This window comes from Chlorocebus sabaeus, chromosome 22 (assembly GCF_047675955.1).
Source record: "Chlorocebus sabaeus isolate Y175 chromosome 22, mChlSab1.0.hap1, whole genome shotgun sequence".
Taxonomy (NCBI): Eukaryota; Metazoa; Chordata; class Mammalia; order Primates; family Cercopithecidae; genus Chlorocebus; species Chlorocebus sabaeus.
The window spans coordinates 90170088-90197487 of record NC_132925.1 but is presented as its reverse complement, the minus strand read 5'-3'; the positions used below and the strand labels follow the sequence as shown (position 1 = coordinate 90197487).

The following is a 27400-nucleotide window of genomic DNA, read 5'->3' as shown; positions in this document are numbered from 1 at the left end:
CCAGGGTAGTTTCTCTTCTTTCTCATTCATATTGTTCTTCTAAGCACCTATCATATACTCTGAATGAATTAGACTTACCTATTTGTCTTCTTGGTCTTTGCTTGTATCCTGCACCATAAGACGAGTCCTATGAAATAAGTGGCCTTGTCTGCCTTGCTCACTACTAGGTAGCCAACATCTGCAGTGCAGCCCAGTGCCAGGGGCCGTGAAGCTCCCAGTGAGGACCTGACATGCGGTAAAGCCACACACTTGTGCTGCTCTGGCCACCATTGGAGCCCTGACCCCTTCCGCCTCCCCCTTTTGTATTTGGATTTGTATTCACATCCTCCATCCCAGGTACCCCACTCTGTTCTCTGGAACTCTCAAGCTGCACTGAGTACCCAGCACCTTCCCCAGACATTCCCTTTACCTTCTGCTAGGTAAAAACTTGGCCATGCCAAAATATTATTTGCAGGCCACGTATAGGCTCACACCTGTAATCCCAGCACTTTGGGAGGCCGAGGCAGGCGGATCACCTGAGGTCAGGAGTTGGAGACCAGCCTGGCCAACATGGTGAAACCCTGTCTCTACTAAAAATACAAAAATCAGTCGGACATGGTGGTGGGCACCTCAGTATGCAATATTCTCCTTACTCCCTCAGCAGGGCTGTGCGAACCTCCGTGCACTTGCCTGATCATCTGGGCCAGGGGGCCTTTGCATGAGCTTGGCTCTCAGACCCTGGTCTCTCCTCTTTTGTCAGACACAGGCCATACAGTTCTACCATTATCTCTCCCTTAGCACTGCTGCCTGGCCTTCTCGTTACTTCCCACTACCCTGAAGATTTTGGCAAAAGAATCCAGGCTTCCTGCCCACTCCACTTGTTGTCAAGCCAGGGAAGGAAGAAAGGGAGGAAGGCAAGGCTAATGTTTTTCTCAGTGCCTACTGGGCACTTGGCACTGCATTTCCTCATGCTGGGGTAGCCCTGGCCCCTCTGTTGGCTCAATCCGGCCCAGGCATTCTGGGTGTGGTGACTCAGGGCTGGGCTAGTCCCTCAGAGACTTGCCCTTCTCTCTGGGAGCAGGACTGCTTGGCAGTATATTACTCACTAGTCAGTGGCTAGCTACGTGCCATGGAGAGTGTGATCACATATGCTATCACATGCTCAAACACACATGCACACAGTGCATGTACATACTCACGTGTGAGCACACACTACACACACATGCACGCATGCATGTGTGCACACAGTAGCTCATCATGCTTTTTTCTCAGGTCTTAGTCACCACTCTCAGATCAACAGGCAGATATTTCCTTTATGAGAGCATCTGTCTTGATGGAATTTAGGCCACAGTAGCTGAATTTAATGGTCTCAATGTGTGAAAACATGTCAGGTAGGAACATGGGCATCCCTGAATCTGTGCTCCCCAGACGCAGAGCCCTAGAAAGGGGAAGAGAGTAGAGGAGGGAGCTCCTGGTGGTCTACCGGGGGAGGGCCTCTTCTAGTCAAGGGTGGGTCCAGTCACCTGAAAGGGATTGATGGCTCCTTGGATGGGAGGTTTTGGCCTTAGGCCGGGCCTTTGTGGCTGTTACCCCACATCAGGCTGAACAGTGAGGGGGACTGAGAATCAATCTCTGAGGCAGGAGGGAAGAATGGGAGGAGGGTATGCAGTGACCGCGGTCATCTGCAGGAAGCCTCTCACTGGGTGGTCTCTGCCTGCAGGAGGCAATCTCCCCAAGTGACCAATAGGGGAATTGTCCACAGGGAGAATCTGGAAATGAACCCCCAGCACCCTCCTGACTCTCACAGGCTGAGAGAGAAGGAAAGGCAGGAACCAAAGTGCCACAGATAGGTATTAGATTTCTCCTTCTGAGTTAGACCCCTTAAAAGTGAAAAACAAGAAAACCACAGAGGAAAGACTGCATAGTTGGCAAGAAAGGAAAACAAGCCACCATCTATGCACATTTTTCTGCAACTAGGCTGATAGGCAAGTGGAACCATGGACATGGTAATGTCAAAGGCTGAAAAGTGGTGGATGGCTTTCCTTTTGAAATGTCCTTTGATGTTGCAGTGGGTATTATTTAGAAGAGGGATTATTTTTCCTGCTGGAATCTTGAGTCTCAGTTACTGTCTTGAGATGGCATTTTTTAATCATTCTCATCATCTTTCATAAGCCTTATAAAGAACTGTATTCAGGCTGGGCGTGATGGCTCATGCCTATAATCCCAGCACTTTTGGAGGCTGAGGCGGGTGGATCACGAGGTCAGGAGTTTGAGACCAGCCTGGGCAACATGGTGAAACCCTATCTATACTAAAAATACAAAAATTAGCCAGGCGTGGTGGCGGGTGCCTGTAATCCCTGCTACTCAGGAGGCTGAGGCAGGAGAATTGCTTGAACCCGGGAGGCAGAGGTTGCAGTGAGCAGAGATCGTGCTATTGCACTCTAGCCTGGGTGACAAAGCAAGACTCTGTCTTGAAAAAAAAAAAAAAAAAAAGAATTACAGTCAATGGGTCAATACGTCCTTAACACCAACCCTGTCTGGGCATTTAGCTTCATGCTGCGTGCAGGTGAGGGGAGAGAGGGAGTCCAGAGGGAGCCCACAAGCACACAAGGAGCCCTCCCTCATGAGGCCATGAAAAGTCTGCAGGAAGGCACAGCAGATTTCTGGGAACTGAGGAATCTTGTGAGGGTCCATAGCGGGCAGGATACTTAAACTAGGTTTTGAAGGTTAAATTGACTTTCTTTTTTTTTTTTTTTGAGACAGAATCTTACTCTGTCACCTAGGTTGGATTGCAGAGCACAGTGGTGCAATCATAGCTTACTGCAACCTCAACCTCCTAGGCTCAAGGGATCCATTTGTCTCAGCCTCTCAAGAAGCTGGAACCACATGGCTGCCACCATGCCTGGGTAATTTTTTTTTATTTTTTTATTTTTTGTAGAGATGGGATCTCCCTATGTTGCCCAGGCTGGTCTCAAACTCCTAGGCACAAGGGATCCTCCCACCTCAGCCTCCCAAAGTGCTGGGACTATAGGTGTGAGCCACCGCACGCCTGGCCTGAATTGGCTTTTAAGGAAACTGCCTTGTAGAAAGAGAATACAGCATGAGCTGGTAGAGGTGGGGGTCAGATGAGGAGCCTCAGGAATCCCTGCTGAAGGCAGTGCAAGAAGAGGAAAAACTGCCTAGTTAGGAGGAGCCACATAGTAGAGTGCTTTGAAGGCTGTGGACAAGTGTGTCCAGGGTGGGGTGGTAACTCTGGATATGCTGCTGTGCCTGACATGCATATGGTGGGATTAGGTGGGAAGAGTGAGCACTTAGCATAATATAACTGGTGCGAGCTTTCACACGTGTGACTATGATCATGGCAGCTACCATAGGAAAGCCAGGCCTTTTTCAAACAGACTGTCTGAGTGAGACTCCTAAGCAGGGCCTACTCCCATGTCTCTGTACTAGGCTTCAGAGTCTTTTCTCCCCCAGACTTGTCTATCATCGGCCTGGGATGCCCTTGCAGGACCCGGGATTATTGCAGTGGGTCCTCTGTGTTCTATGCTCAGTGTGTCAGCCACTGCTACCACACAGAGCCTCTGCTTTCCTGATCAATCACCTGAGCCCATGGGCCATTCAGTCCACAAACATTTACTGAGTCCTGCTCTGGGCCAGGCCCTGTGCCAAACTCTAAGGACTCTGTGGTCACTGTGTGTAGAGGAAAGCCAGATGGCCCACTTTTCTCTGGAACCACCCCCTTCCCCATGGCTTCCTCTAGGATTTTCTGGGACTCTGCCAGCCCACATTGATTTCTCCTTCTGGGAGCCCCCGGACCACTGACCCCTCCCACCACACACACACATGCACATTCAAGTTCCCATGCTTTTTGTGTGTAACACTTGCTTTGTATTCTTTTGATGGTAATAAATTTGAAGTTGCAAGGCAAAGGTAGAGTTCAGAGGGTTTCATTCTCATTTTACTACCTGTTATTTCTTGGCGGGTGGATCACTTGAAATCAGGAGTTCAAGACCAGCCTGGCCAACATGGTGAAACTCCATCTCTACTAAAAATACAAAAAATTAGCTGGGCGTGGTGGCTGAGGGCTGTAATCCCAGCTACTTGGGAGGCTGAGTCAGGAGAATTGCTTGAACCTGGGAGGCGGAGGTTGCAGGGAGCCAAGATCACACCACTGCACTCCAGCCTGGGCAGCAAGAGCAAAAATTTGTCTCAAAAAAAAAAAAAAAAAAAAAAAAAAAAAAAGCAGGCCTGATTTCTGGACAGAGAGGTTTTTAACATAGGATGAATAGATATTAGTTTGGTGTTTCTCCCACAAAATAGACAATAGGCATTATTTTTTAATTCCACTGATTTCCCATGAGAAATGTATTAAGGGGTCCCAGGCAGGGTTTCCCTGGAAGTCTCAAACAGGAGGCTCTGGGATGCCTCATACACTGAGATGTTTCTGGGGCCAGTCCAGTCCCCTGAGCACAGCGGATGTTCAGTGAATTCATGCATGCATTTAGTGTCTGCAAAGTGACGCAGACACTGGGTGATCTTGCCAACTGCATTGTTGGCCTGTATCTCTCTTCCTGTGCCTAGAGCAGGGCTGAGTGTGAAGTATACCCTTAGCCATCTTTGTGGGATAAAGATATGTCCAGGCAGCCCCTAAGGGCAGGCTGAGTGCTGAGTCTGTCATCAGTATTGGGTCTGATGACCAGTCAGGAACTTGAGCTTTCTGGGCCAGAGTCCTGGCTTCTGCCCTGTTGGGGGCAGGACTATGGGAAGTGGCTTGCTTCCTCCCTAGTCACAAAGGCTTGCAGTTTTCTCTTAGTTTATCTTGACTTCCAGATTGCAGCAAAGTTTTGAAGAGAGCTGACAAGCACAGCATTGTCCCCTTGGTAAAAGGCTGCAGTAGTAGGATTTGCAGTAGCTGGAACCTGGGAAAAGCTGGCTCAGCTTTATGAAATGACTTCAGTCTCCTGATTTGAGCTTCCTAGCTTTAGGAGCTGACCTGGGTCAGAACACTGTGATGCTATACAACCCAAAGTTGTGTCATGTGGGGTCCTAATGCAAGTGTCTATGAGCCTGGGGCTGGCTGGGGAGCAGGAGCCTCCATGACTTGGGCTGCATCAGAACTCCTGGGCTATACTTGAGAGCCATGGTACTCCTAGAAGATGGGGTTGGGAAATGTGAAGAGGGCTGGCACTGGGGCCAAAGCTCCTTAGAAGTCTGTGGTGAGGTGGCTGAGAATTTACCTGGCCAGTTAGACGTTCCCTCAGAAAGCTGAGCCTAGTAGGGGAACACATGGAGATAGCTGGTTGGCCTAGAACACTCTTAAAAGGTGCCCCAGTCACTGTAGACTGGGAAGGCCAGGAAGGCCTTAGTGCAGGAATGCCCTGTGACTTCTCAGAGAAATGTCAATGTCTTGGGTTCTTCTGGTGTCCCAGGCCAGGGTCATCTGGAGAGTCTAGGAGATCATAGGGGGAGCTCCTCAAGGAGCTGCTGACCCAGGTCTTGGCTCTGGGTGGTGACTCTGGCCTGGCCACCTGCCTGCCTTCTCTTCCCTCCTCTGCTTCTCTTGGCTCCCAGCATGGGCTCCCACCTGTCCTAGCTCCCCTAGGAATTTCCTGCTGATGAGCTATTACCCAAGTCTGATGACTAGGTAGGAAAAAAGACATTATTTCCTTCCAAAAACTGCAAGAGGAATAAGAAACAGAAAAGAAAACTCTACCTTCAACAAAAATAACAAACACCTGTAACCTGAAATACAACAAACAAAGATTGATTTTTGTTTGTTTGTTTGTTTTGTTTTTTTGTTTTTGAGACAGTCTTGCTCTGTCACCCAGGCTGGAGTGCAGTGGCATGCTCTTGGCTCACTGCAAGCTCCGCCTTCCAGGTTCACGCCATCCTCCTGCCTCAGCCTCCCAAGTAGCTGGGACTACAGGCGCATGCTGCCACGCTTGGCTAATTTTTTGTATTTTTGGTAGAGACGGGGTTTCACCGTGTTAGCCAGAATGGTCTCGATCTCCTGACCTTGTGATCTGCCTGCCTCAGCCTCCCAAAGTGCTGGGATTATAGGTGTGAGCCACCGCACCGGGCCAAACAATGATTTTCAAGTCCAGGATCAAAATCCATCCAGGATGGAGGATTTTAGGAGGAGATACTTGTCAGAGTCCAGAGGATCAAAACAAATAACAATCTATTGGACCGGTTAGCAAAGCCAACATATGCAGACAAGCTTAGGGAGTATCTTTGAACCCTGTGTGATGCCAAGGAGTTACTAGGGAGGTGGAGTTACCCAAGGAATTGAGCAGAGTGTGGCAGGTGAGGGGAAAACTATGGGTTGCCAACAGTTCAGACAATAGAAAAACAAAGGAAATTCAAAATAGGTATAATTGGTATCTCCGGAGAAGAGAACAAAACAAATGGAACACAAAAATATTCAAAGATACAATAGAAGAAAACTTTCCCCTGAAATAAAAGAACACATAAATCTTTTGTTTGAAAGACTGAGGGCTGGGTGTGTTGGCTCACGCCTGTAATCCCAGCACTTTGGGAGGCCAAGGCAGGCAGATTACATGAGGTTGGGAGTTTCAGATGAGCCTGACCAACATGGAGAAACCCCATCTCTACTAAAAATACAAAAAACTACCTGGGTGTTGTGGTGCATGCCTATAATCCCAGCTATTCGGGAGACTGAGGCAGGAGAATTTCTTGAACCTGGGAGGCAGAGGTTGCAGTGAGTAGAGACAGTGCCATTGCACTCCAGACTGGGCAACAAGAGTGAAACTCCATCTAAGAAAAAAAGAAAGGCCAGACTGAATTTTAGAAAAAATATACATATTTAACCCAAAAACATGTCTTGGTGGTGTCACTGAATTCCAAAGAGAAAAAAATAGTTCTATTGCATCCAGAGGGGAAAAGTTTATATATATATAAAAGCCAGAGCTCTCCACAGTAATAATCAATGATAGAAAACAGAGGGGCTAGCTATATCTCCAAAGTCCTCATGGAGAGAAAGTGTAAACCCAGAATTTATATCCAGCCAACGTGTTGTTCAAGTTTATTTTTTCATTATTATTATTATTTGGGACAGAGTTTTTGCTCTGTTGCCCAGGCTGGAGTGGAGTGGTGCATTCTCAGCTCACTGCAACCTCCACCTCCTGGGTTCAAGAGATTCTCCTGCCTCAACCTCCCAAGTAGCTGGGACTACAGGTATGTGCCACCATGCCTGGCTAATTTTTCTTTCTTTCTTTTCTTTTCTTTTTTTTTTTTTTTTGTATTTTTAGTAGAGATGGATTTTCTCCATGTTGGCCAGGCTGATCTCAAACTCCTGACCTCAGGTGATCCGCCTGCCTTGGCCTCCCAAAGTGCTGGGATTACAGGCATGAGCCCCCGTGCCCAGCTGTAGTTCAAGTATAAAGGTCGTGAAGATGTGGTCAGACATTCAAGAACTCAGGAGACGTGGTTTCTATGAGTTCTTTTTAAATGAATGAATGAATAAAAACTTCTAGAGATAAATTCTATAAGACATACATGGAGATGCTGTGATTAAAGGAGTAGTAACCTCACCACCACTTACTTGCCCTCAGATGAGCCATCAATCACACAGTGCTTATTACAGGCACCTTAGTGCAAGAGACATTCAGTCTTTTTTTTTTTTTTTGAGATGGAATCTCGCTCTGTCACCCAGACTGGAGTGCAGTGGTGCGATCTTGGCTCACTGCAAGCTCTGCCTCCCGGGTTCACGCCATTCTTCTGCCTCAGCCTCCTGAGTAGCTGGGACTACAGGCACCTGCCATAACGTCCAGCTAATTTTTTGAAATTTTAGTAGAGACAGGGTTTCACCATGTTAGTCAGGATGGTCTCGATCTCCTGACCTCGTGATCCACCCGCCTTGGCCTCCCAAAGTGCTGGGATTACAGGCGTGAGCCACTGCGCCTGGCCAACATTCAGTCTTTAAAGTTATACTGAACTCATGGCATTTGACACTTCAGCTGACTCGTGGCCACATATATCTCTTGCTATTCTGGAAAAGCCATGGGATAGAGGTGAAAATGGGACTGAGGGGAAGATCAAAGGTAGACTCTACATGAACCACTACTGTATACCCACTGTTCTCTTTCTAGAATTTGGCCTGAGGTGGGCCTGGTGCAATTCTTAGTGAGACACTACAAGAATATGGATGTCACTTGAGGCAGGTCTAAGGGTTTGGTTTTGTTCTACATCATGGATGACAAGCCCATGACCTTTGTGCTTAATTGATGGTAACAATCTTTCCCATGAATCCTTCCTGAACCTACCTCCCAGGCAGTCACTACCAATTTATTGGGGTTAAAGGAAAGTTACCCTTATTTTCCATCCTTGCTCTGGATTCTGGAGACTAGCTGGTCCCAGAGGAAACCAAAAGCAAATCAATTTGTCTGAGAGATGTTCTTAATCTAGTAGACCCACTCAGGCCCCAGGGCTGGGGAATGAGGTCTCCAGGGTTTACTCTTGTGGCAGTTATGCCCTGGCTTCCCCTTGCTCTGAGACTTCTGGTAGTCTCCCCCTCTGATGCTGGCAGCTTCTTCTAGCCTATGTTTAATGGCAGCAAGTCTTGTTCCTACCAGTCCCTCTTGTCACATTCTCCCCTTGCTGACCCACCTGCAGTCTCATGCTGGACTCTCTCTCAGCAACAGCACAGCAGAGCTCACTGCCTTAAACATGTTCTCTTCTGGCCCAAACAGGCTGGCCTGGAACAAATTGAGCCTTGTTGTTTGGCCACAGGAAGAGTCCCACCTGCCAGACATTTCTGAGTGGAAAGGATGAGTGGAGGTGGCAGGTACCTGGTAACACTGATGGTTCCTTCATATGGGTTTGTCTGCTCAGGGGTGTTGAGTGCATGTCTGCCCAGGGGCATCAGTATACACCTGGCATCACTGGGCCATCATGGTGCTTTGTCCCCAGCTCTACCAAGGGCCTAGCTCTCTGGGTTATCTGGGGTCTTTAGGGTCTTGAAAACTTACCATCAGAGTGGGACTACAGCTTATAGGGGCTGGGAAGTTAGGAAGAGAAGATGTCAGCCTCAAGGGAGCTCTTGCCTATGGCATGACCTCTCACCCTGCCCAGGAACCCTGGGTGTGGTACCTTACCTACCCAGCCAGCAGACAGCACCTTAGAGGCTTTGAGCCCATGATACCATCTTCTTGGGCTCTTTCTGTGGCTGTGGCTGCGTGTTATGGAGATCCTTACCCTTGTGCTGTTGCCGTCAGTACTCCAAGTTCTTTTTGGCCCATAGGGCAATCAGGAAGCAGATGAGGCCAGCCCTTGATGGCTGGGGGCCTCCCTGTCACTGACCTAAGTACACTTTCCATGGAGCCTGGTGGAGGATAGGACTGAATCTGGTCTGGGAAACCAACAGAAACTATTTTAAGGACTGGAGAGTGAGAGTTTAAGAATTTTCGTAGCAGTGGCCTCAACTAGGACACATATGCCAAGGGGTTGAGGGATAGGGGAGGGACAAGGCAGAACATATGGAAATTTCTATTTACGTTTATTGTCTATCCATCTTTTAAAACTTTTCCATTTGGGGAGGTGGGTTTTATAAAAAATAAGCATTTATATAATTGGTAGATGAATATTCATATGTTGGAGATGCCGAAACATATTTTATTGATAGAGGCACATGATTAAAAAGGCAGGAAGCCATTGACTTGAAGGCTGGGCAGGCCAGGACATGTTTTCTTGTGCAAAAACTGGAATCTTTTTGTAAGCCTAAACTTTCTAGATTTTCATATCAATTCCTGAGAGAGGAGCTCTAGGACACTGGACCTGGCCCCAGCACCCACTGCTCTGTAGCCTCTGCTGCCTGGGTGCACAGGAACCACTGGGGTAGCCCAGTAGTCCTTCCTGCCCTGGGCCTCAAAGGAGAGGGTCCTCCCACAGCATCTGCCCATCTCTAATTGCCCATTACAGAAAGGTCAGCCATGAATTTATCAAAACCTCTTTTGAAGCTTTGGGGCTCTTCTGTACACTCTGACTTAGAGAAACAGTTTCTTTAAGTTCACTGCCCTCCTGGTAAACAAAGACAGCCATTTATTAATGGGAAACATTTCTTTCAAATCCTCAACTGAAGGTGGTGGGGGGCATGCTCTGGAATGCTGCCTTGTGGAGCCCAGGTTGGTTTTCCCTCTGGCGCCTGCACTGGCCCCATGCCTGGCTGCTTTTCCTTCTGGTCTGAATCAGCCTGGTCAGGCTCTCCTTCCCACTGTGTACCAGGGCAGCCACATCTCTCCTGGTGGTTCTGCCATTATAGACATCCCTGGTGTCCGAAGCATTTTTTAGTCACTGACGCTTGCTGTCCTCATGCCTTTCTGGGGGCTTCTGACAGAGGGGAGCCTAGCCTCTCACCCGTGCAGTTGGGATTATGTCTCCCAGCAGTGGTCATGGGATGGGACAGGAGGCCACAGGGTACTAAGGATTAGTAGGAGAGAGGCTAACTAAATTTGCTCTGTTCCCCTTCTCAGCAGCCCTCCTGTGGCCAGGGTGCTCCTTCCTGCCTTGGCAAACAGCCCTGAGTTAAGATTGTTTCTGATCAACTAATAGCCTTAAATGCTGAAAGGAAGAAAAGCTGGTAGAAATCTGGCTGTTTCTACATTGTTTACCTTTCTTGGCCATCTTAAAAATATATTTGTCCCAATACCTAATGCATATGGGGCTTAAAACCTAGATGACAGGTTGATAGATGCAGCAAACCACCGTGGTACATGTGTACCTATGTAACAAACCTGCACGTTCTGCACATGTGTCCCAGAACTTAAAGTAAAATAAAAAATTATATAGATAGGGATATATATATATATATCCCTAGATAAGGCATTTCTAGTCTTCCCTGTTTGGCTTCAGCCACTCCTTCATCTTTCTGCCCTTTCCCTCCTGCACCTGCCTGTCTCCTGTGTGTCCTTTATGGCAGCACCCCTTTCCCCTCCTTGCTTACACACCCTTAAACTGGCCCTCCCCAGCAATAGGGCTCCCATGGCTGCTGGGAGGAGCACTGACTTCAAGGGGCCTCTCTGCTGATGAGGCCACATCCACGAGACCAAGTCTTCCTTGTGGGTCCTGCCTGTGGACACCTCCCTCTCTTTTTCCTCATTCCCTTCTTTCTCCTGCCCAGCAGCCATATTTTGGTGGAGACCTTTGTTTGTGTCTCTTAAGAAGAGCCTCCTGGAGGGCTTACCTCTTTCCTCCTGAGGAGGCCTTGGATGGTTGTAGTCACTGTGGCTCCCATGGAACGTGTGTTCAGGTGTATGGCACAGACAGTTATGACCCCTGGAGCTCCTGCCACGGTGGGCCCTTGTGTTCAGCTGGAGAAGGAACTGGCCCTTCCTAAGCTGGACTGGTTTGGGACAGGACTTGGGCATTTATGGTGTGTGGCCCTCATGGGTGTAGCCTTTCTTCCTGTGACTTACCGGCTTTCATATATGTAGACTTATCATGGCAGGGGGCATTGTTGAGTGCTCCTCCTCATGGAAACTTCTGTAACCCTGTGGGGTCATTCTCTTTTTTCTCCTTTCTCTGACTTCTCTGGTTCTGACATCTCCTCTACTCCTACCAACTTTGGTCCTCCCCACAAAGCTTTCTTGGACCACTGCTCTCTGGGTGATTTCTAGCCTGAGAATTGTCTGTGAACAAGACCTATAAGTCTCCCAGATAAAAATATCTACACTTATCTGAATTGAACTGAAGCTGTGACCCATCTCTTAATGTCTCTTACCCCCTACCCCCACCTCAACACAACCAAACCCAAACTTGTGATTTTGTGATTTCACTTCCCATTTCTCACCCACTAATTGACTTCTCTCCTTGGATTCCCCATCTCAATTTAAAGGAACACTTCTCCCTGGAGCCAAAGCCAGAATACCTGCTGCTGTACCTTCCCTTCCTCTTGCCACGCAGACTATTTCCTGGGCCAGTGCCTTATTCTCATTGGTTTCCCTACCTCATCATCTTCTTGAAAAGACCCTAAACATTCCCCTATGTGAAAACCTTACAGGCTCTGTTCATTTTAGCTTTTAGCTTCCCAATTGGCTCAGGTAGTTCAACACACACTATCACATGATTGCTGGGAGCTGTTCTAGGTGCTGGGAGCAGCAAAGACTCACGTCTTCCAAGCTTACCCTGCATAGCTACTCAGACTGAGCATGCTCTGCTGTGCCTCTGAGTCTTCATGCATGTTGTTGCCTCTGCCTAGCATGCCCTGTCACCTTGGCATGAACAGCCCATCTTTTAAGGCCCAATTTAAATGTCTTCTCATCCTCAAAGACTTCTGCTTCTGTCTATCACTGGACCAGTGTGTCTTGCAGGGATTTGTTTGCACATCTGTCCCTACTCTAGACCAGAGGCTCTTGGAGGACTGGACTCCTATATGAATCTTTTTTTTTTTTTTTTTTTTGAGATGGAGTCTTGCTCTGCCGCCCAGGCTGGAGTGCAGTGGCCGGATCTCAGCTCACTGCAAGCTCCGCCTCCCGGGTTTACGCCATTCTCCTGCCTCAGCCTCTCGAGTAGCTGGGATTACAGGCGCCCGCCAACTCACCCGGCTAGTTTTTTGTATTTTTAGTAGAGACGGGGTTTCTCCGTATTAGCCAGGATGGTCTCGATCTCCTGACCTCGTGATCCACCCGTCTCAGCCTCCCAAAGTGCTGGGATTACAGGCTTGAGCCACCGCGCCCGGCCATGAATCATTTTTTTAAAAAATTATTTTAATTAAATATTAAATGACTTTATAAAGAATATAAGAATACTTAAACAACATGTATAAGATGTGAAGAATAACAATATGAACACCTGTGGACCCACCTTCCATTGAAGAGATATAATTCCTTTATACCATCAATACCTATTATAGGGCCTGGAACTAATCCAGGGGTCAGTAAATGTGAATGCCTGAATGAATGAACATCTGTTGTTGGAGTCATTTTCTCTATGAGTCTCTCAGCGTTGCTAGTTAAGTCCCAGGTGAATGGTGTCATGGCCCTAGCCCAGCCCCACTCCGTGAGCCCATTCTACTGTTCACACATTGTTCTGGTCATTGTGCATGTCCTTATTGAGTGTCCACTCAATGCCAAGCGTGGCGCTGGGTCCTAAGGATATAGTGGGGAGCAAAATGGTGAAACCTCTTCCCAGGGAGCTTCCACGTAAGCAGCTCTTCAGAAAAAATAATCCAAAGAACCCAAACTGCAGTGTTTTCTACCCCCTCTACAGCTACATGGTGTTCCCCTGAAAGGCAGTGTGGGACATGGTTAAGGACATGGACTGGTGACCTAGATTTTGGAATCCCAGCTCCACCATTTGCAAGTCATGATGGCTTTGCATGTTACTTAACTTTGATGTGTGGTAGTTTTCTCATCTGTAAAATGGGCAAAATAGACGCTATTCAGTGAATTTGCTGTGAGGCTTAATGCAGTTACTGTGTGACAGGTGGCTCATGGTGAGGGCTCGGTCAGCATTACCACAATTATTGTCAGCAGAGCCTTCTATGGTATGGCTGGGGGTGTAGCCAACTGCTGTGGGGAGGAACTTTAGGTATTGTTCCTGAAGTTCTCTCCTGCATGAAGTCAGACCCAGAGAAGGGCTGAGTACCATGCCAGGCACTTGCCGTGTTTCCTCAGCTTTTAAACTTTGGGGCCACATTTTACTACTCTGAGTCATTTAGTGCCTACAGTCAACCCATTCAGGAAATACATATCGAGTATCCAGTTTGTGCCAGGCACTGTGGTAGGCCCTGGGACACAGCTGTTAGGAAAGCACACGGAGGCTGTGCCCACACAGAACTGGCAGTTTAATTCAGGGATCCCAGAGGATATACAAAAGCAATAAATTTGTTATATGATGGGTCAGAAGGTGCTCAGTGCCACAGAGAACAAAGAGGCGGGGAGACAAGTACAGTTTTAAGTAGAGTCAGGTTAAGTGTCCCTGAAAGGATGCCACCAGAGCAAAGACTTGAGAGGGAGCAAGCGTCTGCAGAAAAAACAGCAAATCTGAGGCGGGCAGATCACAAGGTCAGGAGTTCAAGACCAGCCTGGCCAATATGGTGAAACCTTGTGTCTACTAAAAATACAAAAATTAACTGGGCGTGGTGGCTCATGCCTGTAGTCCCAGCTACTTGGGAGACTGAGACAGAAGAATCTCTTGAACCCGGGAGGGGGAGGTTGCTGTGAGTTGAGATCGTGGCACTGCACTCCAGCCTGGGTGACAGAGTGAGACTCTGTCTTAAAAACAAAACAAAACAAAACAAAAAAAAAAGAAAAAAGAAGAAGAAAGAACAGCAAATCCAATGGCCAAATGCACATGTCAGGAGTGGGCCTGGCATAAGGGAAGTGGAGTCGGGGAGAGGGTAATCAGAGATGAGGCCAGAGGGAAAGGGGCTAAATCTCATGGAGCCTTGTGGGCCATTGTAAGACTTTTGGCTTTTCTTTTGGGAGGTAAAGGAAGCCAGTGCAGGGCTTAAGCAAAGCAGAGAAGTCAAGCAAAGCCTGACTCGTGTATTTTTTTTTTTTTCTTTTTTTTTTTGAGACGGAGTCTTGCTCTGTCACCCAGGCTGGAGTGCAGTGGTGCGATCTCAGCTCACTGCAAGCTCCGCCTCCTGGGTTTACGCCATTCTCCTGCCTCAGCTTCCTGAGTAGCTGGGACTACAGGCGCCTGCTACCTCGCCTGGCTAGTTTTTTGTATTTTTAGTAGAGACGGGGTTTCACCGTGTTAGCCAGGATGGTCTCGATCTCCTGACCTTGTGATCCGCCTGCCTTGGCCTCCCAAAGTGCTGGGATTACAGGCTTGAGCCACCGCGCCCGGCCCTGACTTGTGTATTTAAAGCCTTATCGCGGGACTGGGCGTAGTGGCTCATGCCTGTAGTCCCAGCACTTTGGGAGGCCGAGGTAGGTGGATCACTTCAGGTCAGGAGTTCGAGACCAGCCTGGCCAACATGGCGAAACTCTGACCCTACTAAAAATTCCAAAAATTAGCCAAGTGTGCTGGTGTGCACCTGTAGTCCCAGCTACGTTGCAGTGAGCCAAGACTGCACCACTGCACTCCAGCCTGGGCAACAGAAGGAGACTCTCTCTCTCACACACACACACACACAAAGCCTTATCCTGGCAACTGAGAATGGCTCAAACCAGGTGGGGTGAGGAGGAGCGTGTAAGTAGTAGTGGCCAGCTTCAGAAACTAACAAGATATACTGCTGGATTGACTTAGGATGAGACAGTAAGGGAGGCAGAGACGGCACCAAGCGGGAGACTAGGAGGCCCACATTTAGGGGCAAGATCAGGGGCTCAGCTTGGGTGTGTCAAGGCGAAGATGCCTACAGGGCATCTCTGTGAAGATGTGGAGTTGGCAGTTAAACAGGTGAAGAGTTCAGAGCAGAGTTCTGGGCCAGAGATAGACATTTAGTGGGTATCAGTGGAAAGTGGATTTAAAGCCCTGAGACTGGGTAAGTCTTGAGACTTAGGGATTGTGAGTACTCACAGAAGCACATTTGTGTAAAGACTGAGCCCTGGGTCTCTCCAGTGTAAGGAGTGGGGTTCTGGGGTTGGCATATGAGGAAGAACCTGCAAAAGAGATTAGAAAAGTGTGGCCAGGCAGGAGGAGGAAATTCAGGAGAAGGTGGTATTCCCGAAGGCAAATAGAGAACTTATTTCAGGAAGGAGGGAGTGATCATCTGGGGTCAAGTGCTGCTGATGGTCAAATGAGATGAGGAACTGAGATGTGACTGTCGGATTTGACGATGTGGAGGTCCCTACCGACTGTGACCTGAGGAATGTCTGTGGAGTGATGGGCAAAAGCCAGGTTGAAGGGGTGGGTTGAGAGGGAGAGAGGAGAGGAGTGGGAGGTAGTGAGTGGAGGCAGCTCTTTTATTATTTATTTTAGAGACAGAGTCTTGCTCTGTCACTCAGGCTGGAGCGCAGTGGCATCGTCCTAGCTCACTGTAACCTTGATCTCCTGGGCTCAAGAGATCCTCCTGCCTCAGTCTCCCAAGTTGGGGTTACAGGTGCAAGTCACCTTGTCAGGCAAGTGGAGATAATTATTTTAAGGAGTTTTGCTGTAAAGAAGAGGAGAGAAATGGGGCAGTAGCTGAAGGAGTAGTGGAGCAAAGTGCTGCTGCTTCTACTTTTTTGTTTTTTAGGATGGGAGAAGCTTGTTTGTATGATAATTGAAATGATCCAATAGAGAGGGGGAAATGGATGATGAAGGAGAGGGGAGAATTTGTGAAGGTGAGAAGTGGGCCTTGGGATCAGGAGGCAGGTGAACACTGGGGGACAGGAGTAGGGAGGCTGAAGTTGTGCAGGTTTCTTCTGGTGGGTCCAACTTTCTTTGTGATATGGTGAGCAGGTCATCAGTGGCAGTTAGGAGACAGAAGGAGGTGTTTGGAAGCTTGAAGATCAAGGAGAGGGTATAAGGAAGCATCTAGGAAGACAGGAGAGTACAAAGACCATGGGCATATATTGCGATCTCCAGGTGTCATGATGGCTACCATGAGGCGTGTGGGCACACATCAATGCCAGGAACATTGCCCTCGCATGCAGACTTTGCTGGGTGCAGAAGACATTGTTTGTTTATTCACTGTCACCACGGCTGAGTTTAGAACCCTAATCTTCATAAAAAATGTCTCCAGAAAGACTACACTGTGATACAACATTGATTTAAAAAGTCGCTGTGTATATAGATTGCCTGCTACTTATTGGGCAACACAAATACAATAGAAGTGGCTACATTTCTCAGAAGGCTTGTGCAGCCTGGAGAGGGGTGGGGACCACAGCCCATTCACATGTTTATAAAAGGCTCTCAACATCTTCTGATTTGCTTTCAAGGGCTGCCTTTAAACTCCAGTCCCAAATAATTTAAGTAAAAAATGAAACTTAATTTGGACAAGTGGGAAATATTTCTTTAGGATACCTAGAAATTAGTATACTGAAAGGGCTCAGAGAAGCCCAGGTTCCCAATGTGGGCCACAGATGCTATGGCCACCACCATGCTAGGCTTCATAGCTGGTGGCAAAGATGGCCCTGAGGGGTTGGACTCAAACTCTGGTTGTCTTGCTGAAGAAGAAATTGGTGGGTCTGTGACTGGATGGTTAGGTCTATGCTATTGATGGCTGATGACAGGAATGTTAAACACTGTAATAGTGTTTCTTTTTTCTTTTTTTTTTTTTGAGGCGGAGTCTTCACTCTGTCGCCCAGGCTGGAGTATAGTGGCGCCATCTCGGCTCACTGCAAGCTCCGCCTCCCGGGTTCGCACCATTCTCTTGCCTCAGCCTCCCGAGTAGCTGGGACTACAGGCGCCTGCCACCGTGCCTGGCTAATTTTTTTTATTTTAGTAGAGACGGGGTTTCACTGTGTTAGCCAGGATGGTCTCGATCTCCTGATCTCGTGATCCGCCCGCCTCGGCCTCCCAAAGTGCAGGGATTACAGACGTGAGCCACCGGCCTAGTGTTTCTTTTTTTTAGGAGAGTCTTTATTAGATCAAGGATATGTTTCTCTACCTGCCAGTTCCTCAGAAGGGAGGAAGGACTGCAAAGTATCTTGGGGTCAGTGTCCCCAGGCAGGCTCCTCATCTTCCACCTGAAATGACTTGTCCTAAGATGCCCTACCAGTTGGCTCTTAACTCTTTTTGGCAAGCAGATGGCCTTCAGATGGGGGCAGCAAACTTAGAATCTTCTCCTGTCAGTCAGACCCTGGGGAACTGAGGCAGAAGCTACCAGGGCAGTCTCCTGCACAGGCTGGGCCTCCACACTGCTCTCAGCAAGTCAGCCCTGTTTCCTGAGTGCCGGCATTCACCCCAATGAGTACAGACTAAAGCAGGAAGAGAATTTCAGGGAAGCAGTATAAAGCATTGCCTTTGGCTTTTTGTGCTCATCCTCTTTCAAACTAGAAAAGAGGAAAATTGCAGAGATGAACTTAAGTTGGGTCAAAGGAGAAGGAATATATGATTGACTTTTAGCCTGACAATTTGCTTTCTACCTCATGGAACTACCCAACACTGCTGGCTCCTCTGCAGCCAGATTGGGATGGAGGTGAGGGTTAGACTCATTGGATCTCACTCAGTGGTTCCTCAAGGCTGGATCCTGGACCTCTAACCCTACCCAACTTCACACTAGTGGAAAAGTAACACTTTATCCCATCTTGGTAGATTTGGTCTGGCATCAGGCTTGCCAGAGGGCTACCAGAAGGAAGGCTCCTTTGTGTAGAGGCAGGCCCCTGGTACAGGAGATGGCATTAACTAGGCATTGCAGTATCCCCCATCCCCAGCGATCTAGGTTCAGCCTCTGAAGGGGTTCAAGGCAGGATATAACAGATTGGCCAGTATAGTATCTCAGTATAGTAACTTGGGCTCATGTTGGAATCACCTAGGGAAGAAAAAATACTAATGCCAGGGTCCTGCCTCCACAGATTTTTATATAATTTGATTTTTATATAATTCGGGGTGCAGTCTGGGAGTCAGAATTTTAAAAATCACCCTAGCTATTTCTTTCTTTTTTTTTTTTTTGAAACAGAGTCTCACTCTGTAGCCCAGGCTGGAGTGCAGTGGCACTATCTCGGCTCACTGCAAGCTCCACCTCCTGCGTTCACACCATTCTTCTGCCTTAGCCTCCCAACTAGCTGGGACTACAGGCGCCCGCCATCACACTTGGCTAATTTTTTGTATTTTTAGTAGAGACGGGGTTTCACTGTGTTAGCCAGGATGGTCTCGATCTCCTGCATGTGCTGGGATTCCAGGCATGAGCCACCGTGCCCGGCCCTCTTTTTTTTTTTTTTTTTTTTAAGACAGGGTCTCACTCTCTTGCCCAGGCCGGAGTGCAGTGGCACGATCTTTGCTCGCTGCAACCTCTGCCTCCCGAGTTCAAGTGATTCTCCCGCCTCAGCCTTCCATGTAGCTGGGATTACAGGTGTCACCACCAAGCCCAGCTAATTTTTGTAATTTTAGTAGAGACGGAGTTTCACCATGTTGGCCAGGCTGGTCTTGAACTCCTGACCTCAAGTGATCTGCCTACCTCGGCCTCCCAAAGTGCTGGGATTACAGGCTTGAGCCACCATACCTGGCCCATCCAGGTATTTCTAATGTGTAGGTTTAGAATCTTGGTACTCAAAGCATGGGCCTCAGACCAGAGTACTGGCATCACCTTAGAGCTTCTTACAATGCAGACCCTACTCAGATCTACTGAATCAGAGTCTGTACTTTATCAGAATGTGAGAGGACATGTTCTGATCCTGCCTCATGCCCTGGTGCCAAGGGTTCAAGTTGGAGATGCTTGTCAAGGCTCAGCACAGGACACAGCAAATGAGGGCCATGATGATTCTTCTGGGCAGGAGGAGGAGGGTAGTGATGGGGCTTGGCAGGGTCACCTAGCTTGGTAGAGACCTCTGCAAGCTGATTCTTTAAGATGTATCTCTAACAGTCATTTTCAATGTCATTTCAGCACTTCCCGGAGACTGGACCCCAAGGAACCCCTGGGTAGCCAGAGAGCAGCTTCCCCAACTCCGAAACAAGCTTCTGCTACCACTCCTGGCCAAGAGAGCCCCCGGGAGACAAGGGCACAGGGACCAGCAGGCCAGGAGGCTGATGGTCCCCGCAGGACACTGCAGGTAGACAGCAGGACACAGAGATCAGGGCGGTCCCCCTCAGTGTCACCGGACAGAGGCAGCACCCCTACATCACCCTACTCCGTCCCTCAGATCGCTCCCCTTCCCAGCAGCACGCTATGTCCCATATGCAAGACTTCGGACCTCACGTCGACCCCCAGCCAGCCAAACTTCAACACCTGCACCCAGTGTCACAACAAGGTCTGCAACCAGTGTGGGTTCAACCCCAACCCTCATCTCACCCAGGTAACCACCTCTGCGCCGGCTCCCCACTCACCTGCCACCTCATTAGCATGCCTCCCCTGGTTTCCTTCCCCTCTTTCACCAACTCTCTTTTCCTGGTCGTTTCCCTTGATCACCAGCATCTGTGTCCTCCTGCAGGGATGTGTCCTGGTTCCAAGATGTGGCAGCAAAGAACAGGGCCTGGTCCCAGATCTCCCAAGGGATTTCTGCATCCCCTGAAAGCTTGGGCAGAGTCTGAGAGTAGAAGATACTTTCTAACCTGGTCCAAGTTTGGTCTGGAAAAATGGCCTTCGAGAGGACCAAATTGTTCTTATGAACAATTTTTCCCAGTGGAACTTATTTGGAGTGGGCCATGAGCAGCTATAGGATACAGAGGGAGGCAAATTTCCCTGACCTAGGCCAGAAGGCCTCTCTCTTTGACAACAGTCTCTAGAGGGGGATGCTGGTGAGGGGAGAAAGGTTTCATGGGAGGCAGGAAACTGCTCTGGGAAGCACCTCCTCTGGGCTTTAGTTCTAGTCAGCTGGGGACCTGAGGTGGTGGGGCAGCTACCCCATCCCTAAAGAAATGACCTTAGGGTAAAGAACCAGGCTGGGAAGCAAGCATTCACCAAGGATGACAGTGTCCCACACTCGCCAAGAAGCCACTGTAAGACCATTTCTGTGAGTTTGGCTTCTTTTTCACCCAAGAGGACAAGAGGACTCTGGGTCCACAGCCCCAGCCTGGCTTTGTTCAGGATGCTTTCAATGACTGTGGGATGTCTCACCAAGTGAATCGGGGCCGTCGCTTTAAAATGAACAGAGTAGGTCTGTTGATTTCCTCCTACTCCTCTGGGAGTGGAAGCCTCTGTTTCTCCCCATAAGGTTCTGTCTTTGGATAGAATGGAGAGAGGCTGGCTGCAGGCACGGGCATGGCTGCCTCTGGAATTAACAGCAGCTGGAGCTGTTTGGACCATGTGGGAGGGGGCTGAGTGAGAATAATTGTTCACAGGTCAGGGTCTATATATGCCATGAGGTGCTGTGGGTGTGGGACGTGTGGTTTGTGAGAGGTAAGTGTGAGATTCTGAGGAAGGAGCTGTCGGTGTCGGGAGATGACTCAGTGCCTTTGGAGTCGCTCCTGGAGTGTGGGGGCTTCCTGAGGAGGCGTGCACGCTCGTGATTATTGCATCTGTGATTAGAAACAGGCCATCCTGCACTGTTCAGTTAGGTAAGCACTTGCTGTTCAGAATTTAGAACAATACGATTAAGGCCAGGGAAGCTCACCTGTGTGTTTCTGCCAGTGAGAAGCCAGAAGCCCCTCACAGGAACAGGGAGGTTTGGCAGGTGGACTGTACCACTATGGGACACCCCCTCCTTATGCTGGCCTTGCCCCTCTGGGTTCCAGCTCCCTTGAGATGCAGTGCAGCACCTGGACAACTCCGGGTGAGGTGGGTGGGGATAAGGAAGAGTCACACATGGTGGCCCCAGGCTCCTGGTGGGCATCCCATTCCTCACCAAACCATGGCCCCTGCCTGTAGGCTGTCCAAGCCCAGGACCTTCAGTGAGGTGGGAAGGGAGCCAGTCTTTGACTGTGCCTGGAAAAACAGCAGAGTAGGAAGACCTTGGAGACACTCAGTTCATCTGCCTCATTGTGCTGGGAGGAAGCTGAGGCTCAGGGCCAGGAGAAGATGGGGCCTCACACTTACTGCAGATCCATAGTGTTTTGTGAGGGGTGGATCTCAGCCAAATACTTCAAACAAATGCTGGGCCGGACAAATGAAATGTTTCTTTACTGTGAGATTCCTTAGGACTTTCAGTGTCCTGAGGGGTACCACAGAGTTCCAGGACAGGACTGTGGTTGGCAGCCTTTCCCAGACTTGCTTTCACAGAACATCTTAGGAGCTGCTGTTCCATGGCACCCAGTTTGGGAATTGCTGACCTGGTCCCTTCTCCAAGTTCACACATGGTGAATACCCTTTTGTGCTGGGATTTTCAGGTAGAACCTTCACTTCTCCAGAGTTGGCTTTCAGTGTTGTTCTTGTCAAGGACAAATAATCCTTGGCACATCTTCCCGAGGGGTGGCAAAGCATAATTCTTGAACCAGTGCAGTTGTTCTTTGTCACTTTGCTAAGAGCAGGTTCACCTTCCTGGTCATGCTTCCATGTGATGAGAAAACAGGTTTGCAGGCTTTGCTCACACACCTGCTGTTAGATCTGTTCTAGTCAGACTACATCTGTCCTGGCCACTTCTAACTTGATGTTATGTCAGCCAAGAAGGCTGGGAGTGCCTTGGTGTCTGTGGGCTGAACTCCTGCCTGGTCTGAAGTTCTGGGCATGTGTAAGGGGCTGGTTCTGAAGTTAGGTGTCTGGGTGACCGGGGGTCAGAGAGAATAACTTTTTCCAGGAAACTCAGCTACAGCACTCACTTTCTTTTTCAGTTCCTCACTTCCCAGGAGTGGCCCAATCAGAGTAGAAAAAGATAGGGGTACTGCCAGTCCCAGCGCAGATGCACTGCAGACACTGGCCACTGGAGAGTGTCCTGGGGACCCTGTGTGGACTGGGGAGTGTGCCTGGAGCTGCTAGTGTAGTCACTCTGAGCCTGGTTGAGGAGGTCCGGCAGCCTGGGTGCTGTGTCCAGGGCGTGTCAGCAGGATGCGTTGTTCCTCAACTTTCCAGTGGACAGAGGGATATAGCAGTCCCAGAGAAGGACGTGGGCCACAAAAATGACATGGAGGCTTTCAGGGCCTCTCCAAGACCACTAGTGAAACTGCTTGGAACTTTGAAATGTGACCACAGAAAATGGAACTTTGTTCATGTGTGTCACTAATAGAGACTCACTGGCTGGTGTGGAACTCAAGCTGCTGCATAGATCTGGAGTGTGATTGAACAGTTGTGCCGAATGGCTGCATGAGGACAAATGCACAGAAAGGAGGGAAAGAACTTGGCCCCACTGGGCAGTGGTCACCAGGACTTGGTGTTTTTGTTTTTGTGTATGATGGCATCAGTCAGAGTTATTACTTTAGCTGAGTACTGCAGAAACAGCAGACCAGGTCTGGAGATGGGAATCACACACAGTTAGCCCCATTTGGCTAGAAGCAGTGTCTGAGATCTGGAATCACTGTTTTTCTGGCCAGTGGACCCAAGTTTCCCCTATCAGCCCTAGGCTGCTGGAGGGCTACTACACTCACACAGACTGACATGGTACTCACCATTCTGCCCATCCAACAGAGAGGAGGAAGCCTGCCCATGTAGTTTGGTGGGTTTCTGAGAGCCTGGAGCATGTTGAGACTGCATGGAAATTGGGGAAGGAGCTCAGAGCACAGTCCCTGTTTACAGATGAGGAGACTGAGTCTTAGAAAGTCTTGGCTTATTCTGGGTTATTCTGGAGCAAAAGAGCTGTGGACCTAGACCAGTGGCTTGGTCTCCAGCTTTCTCCCAGGGATATGCAGCCTCATTTTCCCCATTCATAGTCCATTTTGCTCAGGCTGAAGCTGGTTCAGAACAAATAGGGCAGTCCCAGATACTCTTCTTGGTGGGGGCCATTTCTTTCCGGATTTCCCCAGTCCTGGTAGCTCAGGGTAAGTGAGTAATCTAACCTGTCCGAAACCACAGAGAAAGACTGGGTGTTTCTGTTTGAGGCCTCAACATTTCTCACCACTCACAAGAGATCCTCCCTCTGACAATGCACTGATGCCAGGGGGCCAGAGGTGTTAGCATTCAGTCCTCACTGGTGAGGAGAAGGCAGGAAGACCATTCTCCTTTTCTCTCTATAGATGTGGGGTTTTAGACAAGTACTTGAATTTCTTGAATGTCAGATTTCTCTGAAGGAAAAGGAGGAATTCAGGGATTGGCGTCGGTGGTTTTGCTAATGCCCATGCCTGCTCAGGCCTGTGAGTTCACCTCTCCATTCTTTAGTGACTTACATGTAGGCCCGCCACCCCTTTCTGCACCAGAAAGTTGGCCCGTGTTGCCCTTGTTGGGCTTCTATTCCAACAGCTGGGAGTGGGAGACAAGGCATGGGCCTGAGCCTGCTAAGTAGAAGATGGGAAGGTGCAGTTGGGGTGGGCAGTGGGGATGAGAGTGAGTTGCTGGGGAATATGAACCATGGCCTGGGGCAGGCACAGCCTGCTTCTATAGGCCTCTCAGGGGCTTCCATGCCCCACTCAGAGCATCCCCAGAAGCACATCCTAGCCTGGAGCTCCCCCAGATGCCAGTCTGTCCTCATCCTCAGAGCGGCATCCCAGGAGTGAGTGTGGTACAGAGGCAGCATTGCCTGCATGCCCGAGCCTCCAGTCTGATCAGCTGAATCCTCCCAGAGCACCATCTAGAGTGAAAGGGCCCACCCTCTGCCCCTGTGGGGAGCAGCAGGGCTGCCACCCCATCCCCAGCCTTCCAGGCCAAGGTGGTCCATCTGCCTCCCACCACCCTTGCTCTAGTCAGAATTACTTATAAGCCTCTCTAGGAAAACTACAGAGGAGTAAGCGTGGTCTTCCCTCACCCATTCCAAGGTCTGGACTTTGCTGAGGCCAAGCCAAGGATGTTTAACCCATACCATCCCCTATTGCTACCCAATGGCAAGCCATGAGCCTACACAGTTTCCCAGAGTGGGCGGCGTGGAGAAGGGAGGGAGAAAATGCAGGGGCTCTGAGCCTCTCTCTCTCCTGCCTGCATCCCACTGCTTTCCGGCAAGGGCCAGGGCACCAGATGGCTCGGGGGTGGTGCTGTGAGTTCAGCACAGATCCCTTTGCTGCAGCCAGCAGCCTTGTCTCATTCCCTCTGCTCCCTTCTGGCCACACTGCTGCCTGGGCCAGAGAGGAATGAGGAGCAGGTTTCAGGATATGGGACCAGCAGTGTACTGAGGAAAGTAAAGGTGTCTTCCTCTTTCCTGGACCCAGGGGTGTGTCTGCCCAGCCTTCACCTCCAAACAAAATGGAAGTGGACCTCTAGGTGGTAGGCTCTCCAGGAGGCCTTTCTCCCACCGAATAGCTAGTCCTTGGGCAATTTGCTTTAGAGTAGCCACTTTGACCTAAACAGTCTCCAAGTCAATAGAGAAATGCTCTCCAAACTTCAGTCACTCGAGCAGCCAGCCCTGTTGCTTAGTACATGCCCCGAGGTGGTCCATGTTCCCAGAAGACAGGACCTTTGGCCTACTTACTTGCTTGGACCATGCAGGGTGGAGGCCAGAGCCACTGGGGCCATGAGGAGACAACAGGCATGGAATTCTACCTTTTAGTTATGGAAGAGGGCCATAAGTTAAGCTAAGAATGAATGTAAAATTAATTCAGATCTGAAAATATGAAATTTTACTCCTAAAACACTTGTTTTCATATCTAAGGGCAAAGGAAACAGAATAAAAAGAACATGCAGTAAAAATGGTAGAGAAAACGAGAAATCCATAAATAAAATAGGAGTGGGAAGAAGTAGAAGAAGGCACAAGAAGGGGAGGCAGGAAAAGGAGGTGATGGAAAGAGAGCCAGAGGCAGGAAGAGGCAGGGAACAGGAAATCTTGGTAAAGTTCCCAGTTGCTGGCTGGTAACCTGTTGGTTTTGCTGCTTCCACTCTTTATTTTGCTCAGCCTTTGGCCTAGACAGGCATGCTTAACCTACTGAGTCAGAGGGCAGCCCTCTCCCTTCTTCCTGTCCTTGCCTCCCTCCACAGTGCTTTTCAGTCCTACTGATAGTCGGGAACTGTCCCAGACACTGGAGAAACAGGTAGAAATGAAGCAGATGTGCTGCTCAGCTCTGTGAAGCCTTCAGGCCAGTGCAGGAGGCACCACTGCCACCAAGAACCACACAAGCAAACACACAATCACATCTGGGGTCAAGGAGGGGAAGGTTGTGGGGGGTGCTGTTGGTACGATGCTGAGACAAGATTCCTGGGAGTAGCTGGGCATGGTGGCTCACACCTGTAATCCCAACACTTTGAGCAGCCAAGGTGGGCAAATCGCTTGAGCCCGGGAGTTCAAGACTAGTGTGGGCAACAACATGGCGAAACCCCATCTCTATAGTATTTGGGAGGCTGAGATGAGAAGATCACTTGAACCTGGGAAGGTCTAGGCTGCATGAGCCAATGATCATGCCACTGCCCTCCAGCCCAGGCGACAGAGTAAGACCCTGTCTCAAAAAAAAAAGAAAAAAAATTATTGGGGGCTTCTCCAAAGAGTGAGCATTAGGCTGTAGAATGTTAGAACTGCTAGACAGGAGGCAGTTGGAAAAGAGGAGGCCTGAGGGGAGGTGCTTGGTCCATGTGAGGGCTTGGGAGCAAAGGTCCAGGACAGCTGTACCACAGGACAGGACCAGAAGGCATGCAGGTCCTGCTGGGCTTGCTGGGGTCTCCTGATGCACTCCCATGGTTTGGGAAGGTGGAAGTAGGAAGGTCAGATGTGTGTTTAAAACACCCCTCTGGGCTGGGCGCGGTGGCTCAAGCCTGTAATCCCAGCATTTTGGGGGGCCGAGACGGGTGGATCACAAGGTCAGGAGATTGAGACCATCCTGGCTAACATGGTGAAACCCCGTCTCTACTAAAAAATACAAAAAACTAGCCAGGCGAGGTGGCGGGCGCCTGTAGTCCCAGCTACTCGGGAGGCTGAGGCAGGAGAATGGTGTGAACCTGGGAGGCGGAGCTTGCAGTGAGCTGAGATCCAGCCACTGCACTCCAGCCTGGGCGACAGAACCAGACTCCGTCTCAAAAAAAAAAAAAAAACAAAAACAAAAAAACAAACAAAAAAACACCCCTCTGATGCAATCTCAAGGGCCCTTCAAATAGCCAAAACAATTGTGAAAAAGAAGAAGAAAGCTGAAGAACTCACATTTCCTGATTTCAAAACTTACTACAAAGTTACAGTAATCAAAACAGTATGGTACTGGCATAAAGAGAGACATATAGATCAATGGAGTAGAATACATAGCCCAGAAATAAACCCTCACATATATGGTCAGATGATTTTTGGTAAGAGTGCCAAGACCATTCAGTAGGGAAAGAACAATCTTTTCAACAAATGGTGCTGGGAAAACTGGATATCTACATGCAAAAAAATGAAGTTGGACCTTTTCCTTACATCATATACAAAAATTAACTCAAAATAGATCGAATACCTAAACATAAAAGCTAAAACTATAAAACTCTTAGAAGACAACATAGGGGATAAGCTTCACAATGTTGGATTTGGCAGTGATTTCTTGGATATGACACCAACAGCACAGGCAACAAAAGAAAAAATAGACAAAATAGACTTCATGAAAATTTTAAAATTTTTTACAGCTGAAGGCACTATCAACAGAGTAAAAAGGCAACCCACAGAATGGGAAAAAATACTTGCTAATTATGTACTTGATAAGGGATCGATATCCAGAATATATGGAGAAGTCCTACAACTCAACAACAAAAATAAACAAACTAACAAAAATCCAATTAAAAGTGGGCAAAGAGGCCAGACACAGTGGCTCACGCCTCTAATCCCAGGACTTTGGGAGGCTGAGGCAGGTGGATTGCCTGAGCTCAGGAGTTTGAGACCAGCTTGAGCAACACGGCGAAGCCCCATCTCTACTAAAAATACAAACATTAGCTGGGCATGGTGGTGGGCACCTGTGGTCCCAGCTACTCAGGTGG

The 27400-nt window shown here is 49.0% G+C and overlaps 1 protein-coding gene across 1 annotated transcript in view; it reads left to right on the top strand.

The window, feature by feature from the left end:
• The window catches only part of BSN (bassoon presynaptic cytomatrix protein), a 114584-nt gene that overhangs the window by 47786 nt on the left and 39398 nt on the right, over positions 1 to 27400 (top strand). The window contains exon 2 of the mRNA XM_073010172.1: positions 19412 to 19820. Within this exon, the coding sequence (XP_072866273.1) occupies positions 19412 to 19820 (409 nt within the window). The remainder of the gene's footprint in view (positions 1 to 19411; positions 19821 to 27400) is intronic.